The sequence below is a fragment of the Carcharhinus amblyrhynchos genome, chromosome 7, assembly GCF_965287045.1.
Source record: "Carcharhinus amblyrhynchos chromosome 7, sCarAmb.v2.hapA, whole genome shotgun sequence".
NCBI lineage: Eukaryota > Metazoa > Chordata > Chondrichthyes > Carcharhiniformes > Carcharhinidae > Carcharhinus > Carcharhinus amblyrhynchos.
The window spans coordinates 28756140-28771513 of NC_137330.1; the positions used below are offsets into that span (position 1 = coordinate 28756140).

General features: G+C 40.9%; 1 protein-coding gene across 2 annotated transcripts; it reads right to left on the minus strand.

Moving 5' to 3' along the window:
* Nucleotides 1-953: 953 nt before the first annotated feature.
* Nucleotides 954-8112, minus strand: LOC145345433 (ALK and LTK ligand 2-like). Of its 2 annotated transcripts, XM_080193248.1 has the most exons (6): nucleotides 7718-8112; nucleotides 6936-7243; nucleotides 5809-5865; nucleotides 5635-5715; nucleotides 4063-4139; nucleotides 954-1786 (listed from the first exon to the last, which is right to left on the minus strand). In XM_080193248.1, the coding sequence occupies exons 2-5, from the start codon at nucleotides 7195-7197 to the stop codon at nucleotides 4075-4077; spliced, it is 465 nt and encodes a 154-aa protein (XP_080049374.1). In that variant the 5' UTR covers nucleotides 7198-7243; nucleotides 7718-8112; the 3' UTR covers nucleotides 954-1786; nucleotides 4063-4074. The 2 variants fall into 2 exon arrangements, with proteins under 2 accessions (XP_080049374.1, XP_080049373.1); XM_080193247.1 differs by lacking the exon at nucleotides 7718-8112 and having other exon boundaries at nucleotides 6936-7406.
* Nucleotides 8113-15374: the final 7262 nt, after the last annotated feature.

Genomic DNA, 15374 nt, shown 5'->3' on the forward strand with positions numbered 1-15374 from the left:
TGATGAATGAGGGGAGTTTAGCACTTCACACGTAGCAAGATCCCATAATCAGCATCAAGATATATGTTAAAATCTTTTTTGAGGATCGATCAAGAAATGCACATCGAATAGGTAATTGGAATTCCCTCCTTTTCAAAAGGTGCAATAGGTTTAGTAAAAACCACCTAAACAAGCAGTCATTTACCAACCATGGAAGGTTCTTTTGAGAATCCAGCACTTCTTTATACGTAGCAATGATTCAGCATTAACTGTATATTCTAGTCTTGAGAATGGGTAAACACCAGCAACCTCATGAGTCAAAAAGTGAGATTATTATTACTGAACCAAACTGAGGCAATTCAGGATTATATTTTTCAGGTGATTTTATCATCATTGCCAAATTTCTATTTTCTGTGGAATAAACAACACCTATTGCATATTTGTGGCTGATCGTGTATTACAAATCACACTAGGCATGCAGTTTGACTGGGATACTATTAATCCTGCTGTTTTTGATAATAGCTGATAATCTGGTGTAGAAGGGTGAAACATAAAGAGCAGAAGACTAAATTAATTCAAAATATGATAGTGGACAAATGTAAATTTGAAAATGGCTATTATATACAAATATGTCAAGTACTGGGTCTAAAATTAGACCATGAAACATGACTCCAAAGTGTCATCCTCTCATGGGGAACTGCTTTCATTGGGCTTTTTGATTTTGACTACTTATTCAGAGTAACACATCTTAAATATGATCACATCATATGTACTGCCTCCCAATTGAATATGTGCACTTTCATTTATTTGGATTACTTTCGGAAAAGTTCAATAATTCGGGTAAACCAAGGTCTGCCTGGAATTCACAAAAACGGTGATTTTTTTAATTGTGAATCAGTGATTGGAAAAAGTTGTTTAAAATCATGTAGTAACAACTTGAGAATGTATACAAAGAGCACTCAGTCTAGTCTGTGTCAAATACCAAACACTTTATTTTATAACTGATATATATTCAGGTCTTTACAATATATACATATTGCACATGTTAGCTGGAATGTTTATAAATCTTAATGTACAGTGACTAATGACATTATCTTGTATGTTTCTGTATAAATGACACTCCACTGTGTTAAGAGAAAAGATAATTGCTCACAAACTTCTTTTTTCAGCTCAGAATGTAAACATAACCAACAACATACTAAACTAACAGTGTAGTTTTAAAATATTAAATTTTGTAAAGACAAAGGCAGAAAAATGTCATGCAAACCATAACTTATCCTTTGGAGTAGAGGGCAACCCCAAGCATTCTATTATATCAATATTTTGCTGTGTTATGACACAGCAAATAGTTTTAAACTGCATAAGCATTACATATGACAAGTAAAGATAACCAGCACTCTGAAGCATGAAAAAATCCTACAGTAAATTTAGGATACATTAGCCTTGTCTTAAACAGTATCTGAGTGTCTCAATACTTAATACAAAAGAATGCTCCAAACATCAGTTGTTAAACAAGAAAGCAGTTGTGTAATTTTTGGCAGCATTACACAGAAAACAGTGAAGTGTTTTTTTTTAATGTTCAGCCTTTGTAACATTGGCAATTATTTATATGAATGTACAGAATTACAGAAATAATGTTGACAACATACAAAATGCACATTAAGGAGTTTATGGAGGTATCCATCAGTTTGCAAAAATAAATCTTTGTTCACAATGGAATATGTTATAAAGATATTGAGATCAATGTGTTTCCCTGTTGTTTTCCAAGGCACTTTTCTTGGTTCTGGGGATATCTTAATGTTGTCACCTGTGAAAACAAGATTGTTGCATTTTGTACTTTTCAGGGAATTTGTTTTTTATTAAGAAGTAGTATGAGTTATTGTTACATTGCGCAAAACTCACCTGCTTATCTATGGAACCTAATCTGGTTCATTTTCCAGGTTAGTTCATGAGGAAACAGTTAAGTTGCCAGATGATTATAGGCTGCTTTCTCTTAAGGGGGAGAGCTAACCTGGTGGTGATTTAATTTGAGAATCACCACACCTCAGGCAAAGGCCAAGGTTGAGAAGGCAGGCCTTCATGAATAACCTCAGCTAGTATGAGAATTCAATCCACACTATTGGCATTGGGCATCACTAAGCAGCAGTCTACCCCACTCAGCTAAACCTATTCTGAATGAGTTTGCTTGTTTTTCAATGCTATTTATGTTGTGAAAATGATGGTAAATTCCAGTACCATATGAAGTTATGCATGCATGCATAATTGATTTTGTTTCTTGTTAATTGGCAGCGCTCATTTCCATAGAATAGAGTGCACCTTTAAATTGTCCAAACAGGTAGTCAGACTTCTATTAATCCTGTCTTCCTTACACCTCAAATTGCTATGGTGTCTGAGTGGATTGCAAGTTTTCCCATGTATCTTAAGTAAAGCAGCCATTGTTTAAATGCTTTACACGAACAGTTCCATTACATAAAGTACCAGAAGATGGGTAATATTGTTCTAACCCATTCATTGTAGCTATTTAATGGCAGAACTGGTTAAATATTGTACTCCCACGTAAAATGTCAACTTGAGTTCCTAATCTGCTGCCACCTCAACTAGCTTGAGTGGTTAAATTTTACTAGCTACGCAGCTACATGGCGGTGAGGCATGACAGCTTTAGGAAAAGCATTTCTATCTGTTACGGTGGGAATCATCCTTCTTTCAGATTAACGGTTATATAATTATTGCAACTAAAATTTATGATCAACCTATTTGGCAGAAAGAATGGTTAAGAGGGACTATCGTCCAGACAAACTTAAAACGTGTTAAAAAAAATCAAAACAAGAGATGTCCTGTGTATAAATATTGATTAGTTGGTGGATCTCGCCAAGGTTAGTTACAGCTCATTCTTGTATGACAGCCGAAAAAAATATATTCCTGCTCTGCTGTAAAGCTAAGTAAATGAAGAGAATGATTAATCAATGGTGAAAGGAACTTATTGTTTCCTCACTGAATTATGCACCACCTCGAACAGTATGACCATCTGTATTTCTGCATGTTCCTCAGTGCCACCTCCTATTTATCCTGTGAATCTGCAGGGTGCTTGCAGGATCCTGAAGATGCCCGAATGGAAATAAGTCATGCACATAATGCCTGTTATTTTGTTCCAATGTGAATGGTGGTGACTGCCTGTTTCTCCCTGGGATACATGTTCTTTGGGTGTCTTATGTGTCTTATTGCTAGCCCATGCATTCGAGCACACAGTGACATCCTATATGCGGCCCATGAGTGGGACGTGCAAGTTCAGTATTCAGTCGACCGCATATTAATTACTCACTGCCTCTTCCACTTTCAAGCTGCGTGGGCTGCCCTATTGATCATGAAGTTCTGTAAAATGATGTGTAAGCCGATGGCTGCCATCTCTATTCACCATCAATTAAGTGGTAGCCATAGCAATTAGCGTTGCCGCGTACAGCACAGTGAACGAGGAAGATGGCAAAAAAAATTGCCAAGCGACTTTCAATACTATCGCGATTTGTATTATGAGTAATAATCTAATGTAAATTTCCATTCAGTTGCAAGTAGAAGAGAGCAAAACTAAGTGTTTTTTTCTAACCTAGGCACTGGTTTGTGTGAGCACTCACACGGTTAGAACATCTAGCAACTATTAGCAGTGTAATTTAAAAACTCACATTATGCCCTCAAAAGATGCTTGAAGTATTTCACAACTGAACTTTTTGTGGACCTTTCTAAACTAAGTAACTTACAGGGTGAGGGGGACGGAAAGCACAGCAAGGACGGGTTTTACTGGTAAAGTCGTGAGAGCTCTCAGGAATGGATGGGAATTAAAGTGCTGCATTTAGCAACTAATCGATTTTTGGCTGGATGACAGAGCTACTCTTGAAATGCATGTTCTACACGTAGTGGCCGATTAAAATGTAAGAAAATGCGTTTAGTAATAGTTCCCTCTAAAGCAGCCTTCTCCAGGCTGCCACGCAGATACCCACCCACCCCCTCCAAAGAAACTTTCAGATAGTCGCCTCTCACGGTCAAGCTTTTGTTTTCAATATCACAGGACGTCAATAAGTTAATAACACTTACCAGTAATCAAATTTAGCCTTTCACACACATCGGACTGACTGCCAATCTCGTGAGGAGTCTGGCACACCGTCTGTAATCTACGAGAAGAGAATGTGGTCACACCAGAGCAAACATCCAACATAAACACATGATCCGAATTGCACTCCCTTTCACGCGCGGATTATATCTCCTTTGTCAGAGTGTCTCCTTTGGAAACAGTATGGTTAGGGACTTTCAGAGCACTCGCTTTCCCCGCGACCTTTTGATAAATGGCTGAATTCTGCGAGCATGTGTATTTCATACCCATAAAACATGCAGAAATTGACTACACCGTGAACCACAGGGAACCATTTAAGGAATTACTAAAGATTCGCGTGAATCCTGAGGGTTGGAGGTATACAGAAAGCTCAATTCTATTTTTACAACCTAGTCTTGTAACCTGCCTGCATGTTCTTTCACATCTGGCATTCCACAAAAAGGTGAATACTTTCTCAAGTAGTAAAACATGCCAGCCAGGTCGTGGTGTGATTTTCATGCTTTTCATTTTTAAGTTAGTTTAAAAAAATCAACTTTGGAGTGATTTTTCGTAGAATAAAACTGAGCCGAGTCGGATGGTAGGGATCTCAGTGCAAGTGTTGGATTTTGGCGTGCTTAACCCGGCCCTATCCCTCAACTTGATCCAGTCACACACGCTGCTGCTCTTTTTGAAGGATATAACAGACAGGAAGGATGCCTGAGCAATGTTTGCATTGAGCCCATTGCAACAAGTCGCCACTGGTCCTATCAATGCAGTGTAGACTTTGTTTCCCGTTACCTGCATCCATGTGATAAAGGATACCAGTCATGATATGGTGTTGTGAGACTGCTTACTAAAGGATATCCCCCTCTCCGCGCCACCTCCCCCCTCCCCCTGGCAGAAAGAACACACACTAAAGTTTAAGACATGGAAAGTGGAATTCGCCTCTTAACACCATACTGCCGCCCCTTCGGAGCCTCTGGGTTTGGCTTCTCTTGGAGCTGAGCTGACTTCAGTTGTCATCTCCCTTAGACGCTGCAGATTCATGTCAACTTGACACTGCAACATTTTGATAAGAATGGAGAGTCTACTCCCACGGGGGTGTCAATACCGTCAAACAGCTATTTGTTTATTGGATGACTGGGACTCGGGCTGAGCAGCAAGCACAGCCATGTCATTCCGTGACATCGCCACCTAAATCGTTACCCCCCCCCACCCCCCCATCCCCAACCACACACACACACACAAACCTACTCATGCAGTTTCCATATAACTGCAACTCAAAGAGGAAGCTACTGAACCTGGATCCATTAACCCCCAGTAATGAGTAACTAAGCAATCCTGATGAAAGGCCGTCCAGCAAAAGGGTTAATTCTCTCCACACAGACTGCTGAGTTTCCAGCAGTTTCTGCTTTTAATTGCGGACGTCCATCCAGCACAATGATATTTTCCGCAGTTTGCATTTTTTAAAAAAAAAATCACTTTAGGAAAGCGCTAAACGCAAATGGTTAAAACAAAAGTGAAAATCACTTTGGCTGTGACATGTAGCCCGGCCGCTCTCACCGAGACACACTTACATTTTGGTATGGTGCAATCCCTGGTGTTGTGGTACAGCCGGTGGAAGTGTTTGCTGCATTTGGGACTGAAGTAAAGAGGACCTGGAAAGAAAGCCAGTAAAGCTGTTAAAATCGCCCGGTCCACATCAAGCAGCACGACCCACACAGCGGGAATGAAAGAATAGTCCCTTTTACCTGTCAAGTGTTTCAAAACCTTGTCTTTCATCTTCCTCAGATCTCTGGGGACTATCTCTGTTGGAAAATAGAAATAAATTAATGGCACTCTTGCGACCACTTGGCCATTTTGCTAACTTGGAAAGAGGTGACTTTAACGATGTTTACACCGGGTCTTTTGAGATGGGCGTGGGAAGGACGGTCTCGGATGTGTTCTTGTCACATGTAACTTCAATACATGATTGACCTTCACTATTGCCCCCGCCAAGTATGTGGCGGAGAAGGAAGTGTGCAGATTACAGGAACACTATGGGCGAGACAGCAGAGCTGCGCTTTGGTCCCGGTGTTAGGAGAATTCTGTTTTTGGAAATTTGGAGGAATGGCAGGATTAAGGGTGTAGCTTCCAATCTTGTCCTGGTTGACTGTGTATGTGTGTGTGTGTGTGTTTTAATAGCTCCATGATATTTTGGAGGAATCACCCGCTCTGTTTATGTAACCATCTCTGTCTGTCCGTGGCAAATTTAACAATGGTGAAATTATTAGAGGCGGACAACGAGTCCAACTTGTGGTTTGATCAATGTAAGGCGTTCCCTCGACATGTCCCAGCCTGGAAAGACAGCGGAGGAGAGTTGGTAGCGCTGCCCTGGTTTAGAAAACACAATGGCACACATACGTATACACACACACACACACACACACTCATCCACTGAAAACCAGACGGTCAATGTCCTCAAGTCACCCATCCGTATCCATTCATAAAATGTGCCGAGCCGACTGTGTAAGGACTGCCTGTTTGTTGGTCTCCTGCCCTCCCTGAATGCTGCTTGGTATGCCATCCCCTGTCCCAGCGCCTTTCTTCCCCCCTCCCCAACACCTCCACTTCAAACCAGCCCGCATTGAGAAAAGCGAGATAACCCCTTGACCATTCACGGTCCCGGGGGCACTGGGGCAGCAATCGGTTATGTTAACCCGTGCCCAGATCCCAATAACCCGGGGATCCCGGAATTCAACGTTCTTTTTATTCCCGGTTCGATTCGGTACAGGATAAGTGAATTACCACCCATCATCTTAACTCAGTAACAAGGGGAAAATAAAACACCCACTGGCAGGTTGGAAACAATATGAAGCAATGGACCAACGGTACTTACCAACCCTCTCCTCTTTATGGTAGACCTCATTGTCAGGCAATTCCTGAGAGTCAAAAGTATAGTCGACACCCTGTGGGAAATAGTTCACCTCGTTGGTTTCCTCCCCGTGCTGTTTTTGTAGCTGGTTGATGATTTCCAATATTAAGTTAAAGAGCGTTTTGTTCTCCCCTAACTCCGTGAGATCTGTCCTCTCTTTGCAAAATCCAGTTCTGATCACGAGGAGTACAAGTCCAAAGAGTAAGAGCGACCTCAGTCCGTGCATTGCTGTTGAAATCAGATTAGAGCCTCCCCAGGCGCGAGTGGCAGCACTAAAAGAGGAAAGACAGCGGCATGATGATCTTTAAACAGCTTTAGTTGGATCAGCGCTCTGCTTTGCCAATCCATTCACTCCCATCTGCACTGATCACTTTCACAGGACTGGAGAGCAAACTCTCCGGTGGTTTAAACGCCGGCGGCACCGGATCGCAGCCTGTTAGAATGGCCATTAAATGGACATAGCCGCCCTCCCCCCACCCCAACAGCCTCCCCATCTACTGCGCCTCCTCCTCCGCCCAAACTTTTCAAATAGAAGCACATGAGGCAAAAGTCGCAAAAGTGAGCATAATTCTACTGCTGTTCTGCCACTTTGCAAAGGGGGAGGGGGTAGGTTAAGAAATCCAAAGAAAAATAGCAGCCAGCATTGCCTGCTTTGTTGAGCTGGAGCAACACATTTTCAAAACAGCATCTATCTCTGAAACCCGCACACCAATCTTAAAATAAAAATAAAAATTCTATACATTTACCTTTAAACTGGCCTTCAGCAAGGTGTGTGTGTATATATAAATAGAGCCAGCCTAGCTTCCTCTCCTTGCAACTCCTGTTCTTTTTATTCCCCCCGCTGTCACCGTTCAGAAAAGGTAGAAACTTGCTCCCAGAATAAATAATTTCTGCCGGTGTGTACTTTATTCCATAAACTACACCATTTCAGCCGTGCCTCCAAGCGCAGGGCCTTATATAGTATATGATGCATGTGGTAGTTCAATATGATATTATCGACTTGAGGTGGGTGGTAAACAATAAAAGTCCACTTGGCAACCTTTTGTTCGGTAACTTTCGTTAGATCCTTCCCAGCCTTTTACTGACTATTTGCAGACGTAATCGGTCCCACCGGATCACCCTGGCGTTTCTCTAATTGGAAACGTGTTAACGCTATTGGAAAAAAAAACAACCTTCCCGATCAAGCACTCCTTGAATTGCATTATGTTCGTCAGCCCGGATGATGATGAGACTGTCTCTCTGACTGACAAAGCTGCGTGGATACCAGGAACTTTTTTTAAACCTCCCCCTTTCATTGCCCTTTTCCCTTTCTTAAGTCGGAAGACCGGTAACTGACATTAGATTCCTGTCGCTTTGCACTTTATTTATATGTCTCAGGATATGATTTCAGATAAACATATTTATTTCTCCAGGTCCAATTTCCGATGTGACAAATGATTGGAAACGCTCCGACAAGTTAAAATCGGTGGGAAGTGTGTCTGTGTGTACATAAAACGAGGTAGTTACTCAGCCTTAAATATCCAAGTAAAAGAGGAACGGCGTTGATTCCGCCTCCCCCCCCCTCCCCTTCAGGGGGCTAGTGTTCCCGGGTAGCTGGTATAACCCTTCTCATTTACTCAAAGTGTATCTTCCAACAAATACTTTCAAGTGCATCAGCTGTTGCTGAACTCTATGCGAAATAGTGATTTTAATGATTTAAAATCGCTTGCTGTTTACTCCAATCTTATAAAGAAGGATTCTTTTCCCCCCTTAATGCTTGATATGTATCGAATTGGAGAGGATACACAAACGGCAACAGCATGCGGGCAACGGAGGAGAACGCTGACTACAGCGCCATTCAGCGCCGGGTGAGAGTCATTCAGTTGACTTTTACTAACGTTATACAAGCCATGGGGTTTGATTCACTGTGGGGGTTCTGTTCCCCACAGCTCTTTCATACCAACTTCCGCCGATAAGTGATCAACTCTGTTCTGGTTTAAACAACCGTTGCAGAATATATAGAATTAATTGCCATCGAAAATCCCTTAAGAGGGAATATTTGTGTTAAATGATCCTCGGTATTAACCCTACCACCACCCCTGGCCCAAATACATTGATTACCAAAGATAAATGTTGTTCTTAAATTAGTTTGATGGTAAGGGATCTCTGACCTTATGTTAAGTAAAAATGTTGGTGACTAGCCTATACCTCCCCCCACTAGATGCCACTCATTCACTTGGCATATACCACACTGAGTCACAAAGCACTTTTGCCATTTGGTTTTGCAGCAACCTCCTCAACAAATCATGATATGATTCAATTTTCCGTTCATTAACTTTGATGTAACATCTCAACAACAACAACAGCTTTCAAAATACAAATAGCACCTTTAAACCTAATGAAACACTGCTAGCGGATTCAAGAACAGCTTCTTCCCTGCTGCCATCACACTTTTGTATGGACCTACCTTAGACTAAGCAGATCTTTCTCTATGCCCTAGCTATGAACTATAACACTATATTCTGCACCCACTCCCTTCTTTCTCCTCTATGTATTTTATGAATAGTATGTTTTGTATAGTGTGCAAGAAACAATACTTTTCACTATAACCCAATACATTTGACAGTAATAAATCAAATCAAATGAGGCTTCACTTCATATTATAAAACAAAGTCTGGCACCAAGCCAGAGAAAGATATATTAGGACAGATGACCAAAAGGTCAGTCAAAGAGATAGGTTTTACAGACTGTCTTAAAGAAAGAGAATGAGGTAGAGAGACACAGAGGTGTAGGTGGAGAAGTCCAGAACATGGGCCTAGGCATTCGAAACCACAGGCACCAATGGTTGAGCAATTATAACTGGGACTGCATCAGAGTCCTGAATTAGAGGAGCACAGATATCTCAGAGTTTTGGGGAGGGAGGAAATTACAGAATAAAAACAGAAATGAGATTTTTAAAGTCAAGACACCCAGTTGCCGAATGGTGCTGTTGTCAGCTTTCTCTTTGGTAGTCTGAATGCTGATACCATTTGTGCATCCTTTCCATTTGATACATACCAAACATTAAGGGGGAAGAATCCTTCACTATAAGGTTGGAATAAATAAGGAGCTATTTTAAATAATTAAAATCACTATTTTGCATAGTGTTGGGCAATAACTGATCACACTAGTTTTGCACTTAAAAGTACTTGCTGGAAAACATGTTTTGACCAGGAGCCACTGAAAGTTTGTGAGCACAACGACGAAAGGGGATTCACTGCAAGTTAAGAAATGGCAGCTAAGTTTTGGATAACGTCAAGTTTATAGAGAGTAGAATGTGGGAGTCCAGCCAGGAATGCGTCAAATCTGACAGAATAAAAGGGATGTAAAAAGAACGTCTGTTGAAAATAATGAAGGATTTGCTTTCAACCTTGATCTCAGTGTTTTCTACTTGCCCAAAGTAGGATTATAAGTATCACAAATGTTTTTATGGTTTAAGGCTTTTGGGGCATCTCCTCTGAAATTCAGTATCAAAGTGAAAGTTGACAATTTTATGCTAGGCCAAAGCTTGCGGTCATGAAAATAAGGGCAAAAAATGTCCAAATGTTCCTGCATTAGTGACTAAAGTTTACTTTGATGCTTCCTCCAGTTAACTGCTGAGGTTGTGACAATCTTTAAACATTTAATATATATGAGCATTCATCGTGATTCCTAACCAAGGCCTTGTGAGAATTCTGTTTTCATGGGGCTTTTACATTTTTCCGATACTATATTCTTTTCACTGAATAATATATATTCACAATGATCAACTGAATTGTAGAGAAATTAGTCTGTTTATTCCTTGTTTAGCCCCATTACCCTACAGGTGTTATATCTCCTCTCTCGTTCCCATATCGTAAGGGGATAACATAAATAAAATACGTAGTTGATGGATCAAACAATGTACATTTATTTAAGAACATCGTGGTGTATCTTGTTTTATAAGTTGTGGGATAAATATATAAAGTTACACTTTTACTGTGGAGAATAGAATTATTAATTAAAAAAACACTGGAAATATGGAGCAAATTTGTGGGCATCGGAAGACAGAAAATCTAAATCCTAAAAGCAATAGCGACATTTATAACGGAACCTTTAACATAGAATAAGATCCCAAAGTCAATGCTTCCCAGAAGCCTAACAAGACAAAAATGAATGCTGAGCCAAGGAAACTGTGAATAGAGAAAGAACAGCTACAATAATAATTTAATAACAATAACGGCAATAGTGGCTTTAAAATGGCTTTTCTGGCTGAAAGTTAATCATGCTGGGATCTTTGGTCAACTTATAATTAAATGCAGATGCAGGTTGTAAAGTTGCTCTGGGTAAGGCTCTGGTCTGGGAGTTGTGATCTGAAGCTTTCTGTGTTGGTCATTTGACCCAAAAATTGTGGCTTCAATTTATTACCATTATGTGTGGAGAATGAAGTATGAACTAAGTGTAATGGCATTCAGAAGTAATTTCTGGTACACAGTTGGCTGGATGACAGAGACTCTTCTGGAGGTTTGTAGGTAAAAAGACATGTGAGTCCTTGTTTGGCAGCGATAACTTGGAAGAGACCAACCATCGTAAGAAGACAGGTACCCTGAAGGATGCTTCAGAGAAGAAGAAGATAGATTCTATATCAAGGATACTTCTTGGTCAAGGTTTTTCCTAAACTCGATGGTATCTATTTTCAGTTAAATAATCAAAGTTGATGTTAAGTTAAAGTTAATATGCCATTTAAGTTCAGTCAAGAGTTAATGAGTTGCCACTGTTTATTTTTGAGTTGGTACCAGAAGTATTAAATAAAGAAATTGTTGAATTATTGGCCTTGTTTGTCTCATTAAACTGGAATGCTTAGAAGGTGTTTAAATTAAAAGTTGGGCAACAAAGCAGATATTAGAAGGGATGGCCATAAGTTTTATTTAAATAGATAATTTTTAAGTGGAGACATTTAGCAAGGACATTCCAGAGACTGGAGCATAGTAGGAAGCACAGCCACAAATGCAGGTTGCAGATATTAGAGGTTGTTGGAAACACAAGTGGCAGAATCAGGAACACAGAAATTCTCAGAGGCTTTGGCGGGTTAACATTTTGAGTGGACACACTTTACCAGCAGCTTAGTGTGTTGAAGATGCAGAGGATAAGATCTCCTCCATCACAGAGTCTCACATTATACTTTGTTAAGAGTATAATTCACATTGTGAATTTTATTAGTGGTGAAGAGAAGCAGCACTTCTGCCATCTCTCTCGCAACATGAGAATTGAGCCAACTGGGATGGAAGCTGTGTGCTGTACCATGGTACTTGTGCATTGTGGAGTAGGTTCTACAGTGCAACTTTGGATTGCCTGCTGTATGTAATCACAGTACACACATCAAATTTTACATCAGTTTAACTTGTAAAATCGTTACTTTAGAGACAAGGGGAGGCAATCGTGTACTGCTATTGTAATAGTATAGCAATCCAGACCAAGGTAATGTCCTGGGTCCTGGTCTTAGCCCTGGCCACGCAGCAGTGTCATTTGAATCCCATAAAAATCTGGGATTAAAAATATAATGATGCACGTGAAAGCATTGTTGATTGTTATAAAAACCCATCTGGTTCACCAATGTCCTTGTTTGGTCTGGCCCCCAGTTGACTCCAGATTCACAGAAATGTGAATCTGGAGTCAACTGTGGGCCAGACCAAATAAGGAAATGTGAATCTGGAGTGAAATGGCTGAGCAAGTCAGCAGTTCAAGGGCAACAAGAGAAGGGCAATGAATGTTGGTCCAGCCAGTGATGCCCACATCCCATGAATTAAAAAAAACTACCTTGTAAATAGTCCTGAAAGGCATATTACAATGTCCAAGTGGAAGATGGCAAAGTGATAGGAGCAGCAATACAATGAAATCACAATCTTATCCGTCTTAATTTATAACATCTTGAGATTTTGACATGGTCATATGTGATAAATTGGAAACAACTATGCAAATATTTTCGACAGAAATTTAAATCTACAAATGTTGATATAGACTCTAGGAACATAGGAACAGGTATAGGCCATTTAGCCCTTTGAACCAGTTCTATTATTCAATATGACCATGGCTGATTAATCATTTCAATGCCTTTCACACCCACTATCCCCATAACTTATTTCTTACATTCTTATGTGAGAAATAAAAGAATGACCAGGATGAGGTTAGGGCTGGTCAAGAATAGTGGTGGGACCTTGTGCATGGAGTCAGAAGAAATAGGAGAAGTGATGAATGAATATTTTTCTTCAGCGTTTACCAAGGAGAGAGGCCATGTTTTTGAGGATGAAAGTGATACAGGCTGATAGGCTGGAGGAGGTAGATGTTCTGAGGGAAGATGTATCAGCAATTTTGAAAAATCTGAGGGTCAATAAGTCCCCTGGGCTAGATGGAATATATCCTAAGATTCTTTGGGAGACAAGGGATGAGATTGCAGAGCCTTTGGCTTTGATCTTTGGATCCTCTCTGTCCATGGGGATAGTGCCAGAGGACTGGAGAGTGGCAAATGTTGTTCCTTTGTTCAAGAAAGGAAATAGGAATGACCCTGGTAATTATAGGCCAGTTAGTCTTACTTCGGTGGTTGGTAAGTTTATGGAAAAGGTCCTGAGGGACAGGATTTATGACCATTTGGAAAGATGCAGCTTAATCCGGGATAGTCAGCACGGATTCATGAAGGGTAAGTCTTGCCTCACAAATTTGATTGAATTCTTTGAGGAGGGAACTAAGTGTGTAGATGAAGGTAGAGCAGTTGATGTTGTATACATGGATTTTAGCAAGGTGTTTGATAAGGTTCCCCATGGTAAGCTCATGAAGAAAGTAAGGAGGTGTGGGATAGTGGTAAATTTGGCCAATTGGATAAGTAACTGGCTATCTCATAGAAAGAAGTCTGACAACATCAGGTTTAAATCCAACCAATTTATTTGATAGTAAACTTGCAAACTTTCGGGGTTTGCCCCTTTGTTAGGTGAATGGAGAGTTCTGGCCCCAGACAGAGCATGGAACAGCACAGAGAGTTTACAGATTACTGATTAGAATGCGAGTCTTTACACCTAACCTGCTATTCAAGTCTTAAAGTGGCCAACAATGTGAGTGGAAGGAGCATTAAGCCCAGGTTAAAGAGATGTGTATTGTCTGCAGACAGTACAGTAAGTGAGGTTTAGCAAACCCAGGCAAGTCATGGGGGTTACAGATAGTGCGACATGAACCCAAGATCCCTGTTGAGACTATCCTCATGTGTGGAACTTAAGACTTGAATACCAGGTTAGGTGTAAAGACTCGCGTTCTAATCAGTAATCTGTAAACTCTGTGCTGTTATATGCTCTGTCTGGGGCCAAAACTCTCCGTTCACCTGACGAAAGGGCAAACCCTGAAATCTTGTGAGTTTACTATCAAATAAATCGGTTGGACTTAAATCTGGTGTTGTCAGACTTCTTATTGTGTTTACCCCAGTCCAACACTAGCATCTCCATATCATATCTCATAGAAGACAGAAGGTGATGGTGGATGGGAAATTTTCAGACCGGAGATCAGTTACCAGCAGTGTACCCATAGGGATCAGTGCTGAATCCTCTGCTATTTGTGATCTTTATCAATGACTTGGAAGAGGGGGCTGAAGGGTGGGTTACTAAATTTGCTGATGACACCAAGATTGGTGGAGTATTGGATGAGGTGGAGGGCTGTTGTAGGCTGCAAAGAGACATTGATAGTATGCAGAGCTGGGCCGAAAAGTGGTAGATGGAGTTTAACCCTGATAAGTGCGAGATGATTCATTTTGGTCGGACAAATTTTGAATGCGGATTACAGGGTCAACAGCAGGGTTCTGAGGAATGTGGAGGAATAGAGAGATCTTGGGGTTCATATCCACAGATCTCTGAAGGTTGCCACTCAAGTGGATAGAGCTGTGAAGAAGGCCTATAGTGTGTTAGTGTTTATTAATAAGGGGTTTGAGTTTAAGAGCCATGGGGTTATACTGCAACTGTACAGGACCTTGGTGAGACCACATTTGGAATATTGTGTGCAGTTCTGGTCACCTCACTACAAGAAGGATGTGGAAGCATTGGAGACAGTGCAGAGGAGTTTTACAAGGATGCTGCCTGGTTTCGAGGGTAGGTCTTATGAGGAAAGGTTGAGGGAGCTGAGGCTTTTCTCTTTAGAGCAGAGGAGGATGAGAGGTGATTTAATAGAGGTTTATAAGATGATGAGAGGGATAAATAGAGTGGACGTTCAGAGACTATTTCCTCGGGTGGATGTAACTGTTACTAGGGGGTGTAACTATAAGGTTCATGGTGGGAGATATAGGAGGGATGTCCGAGATATGTTCTTTACTCAGAGAGTGATTGGGGTGTGGAATGGACTGCCTGCTGTGATAGTGGAGTTGGACACTTTAGGAACTTTCAAGTGGTTATTGGA

Excerpts from the sequence above, each read along its gene's own strand:
- LOC145345433 (XM_080193248.1), bottom strand. The coding sequence starts at position 7,197 with ATGCACGGACTGAGGTCGCTCTTACTCTTTGGACTTGTACTCCTCGTG. Across the intron at positions 5,866-6,935 it reads CCATAAAGAGGAGAGGGTTG|AGATAGTCCCCAGAGATCTG; the intron begins GTAAGTACCGTT and ends ATTTTCCAACAG. Across the intron at positions 4,140-5,634 it reads GGATTGCACCATACCAAAAT|ATTACAGACGGTGTGCCAGA; the intron begins GTAAGTGTGTCT and ends CTCTTCTCGTAG.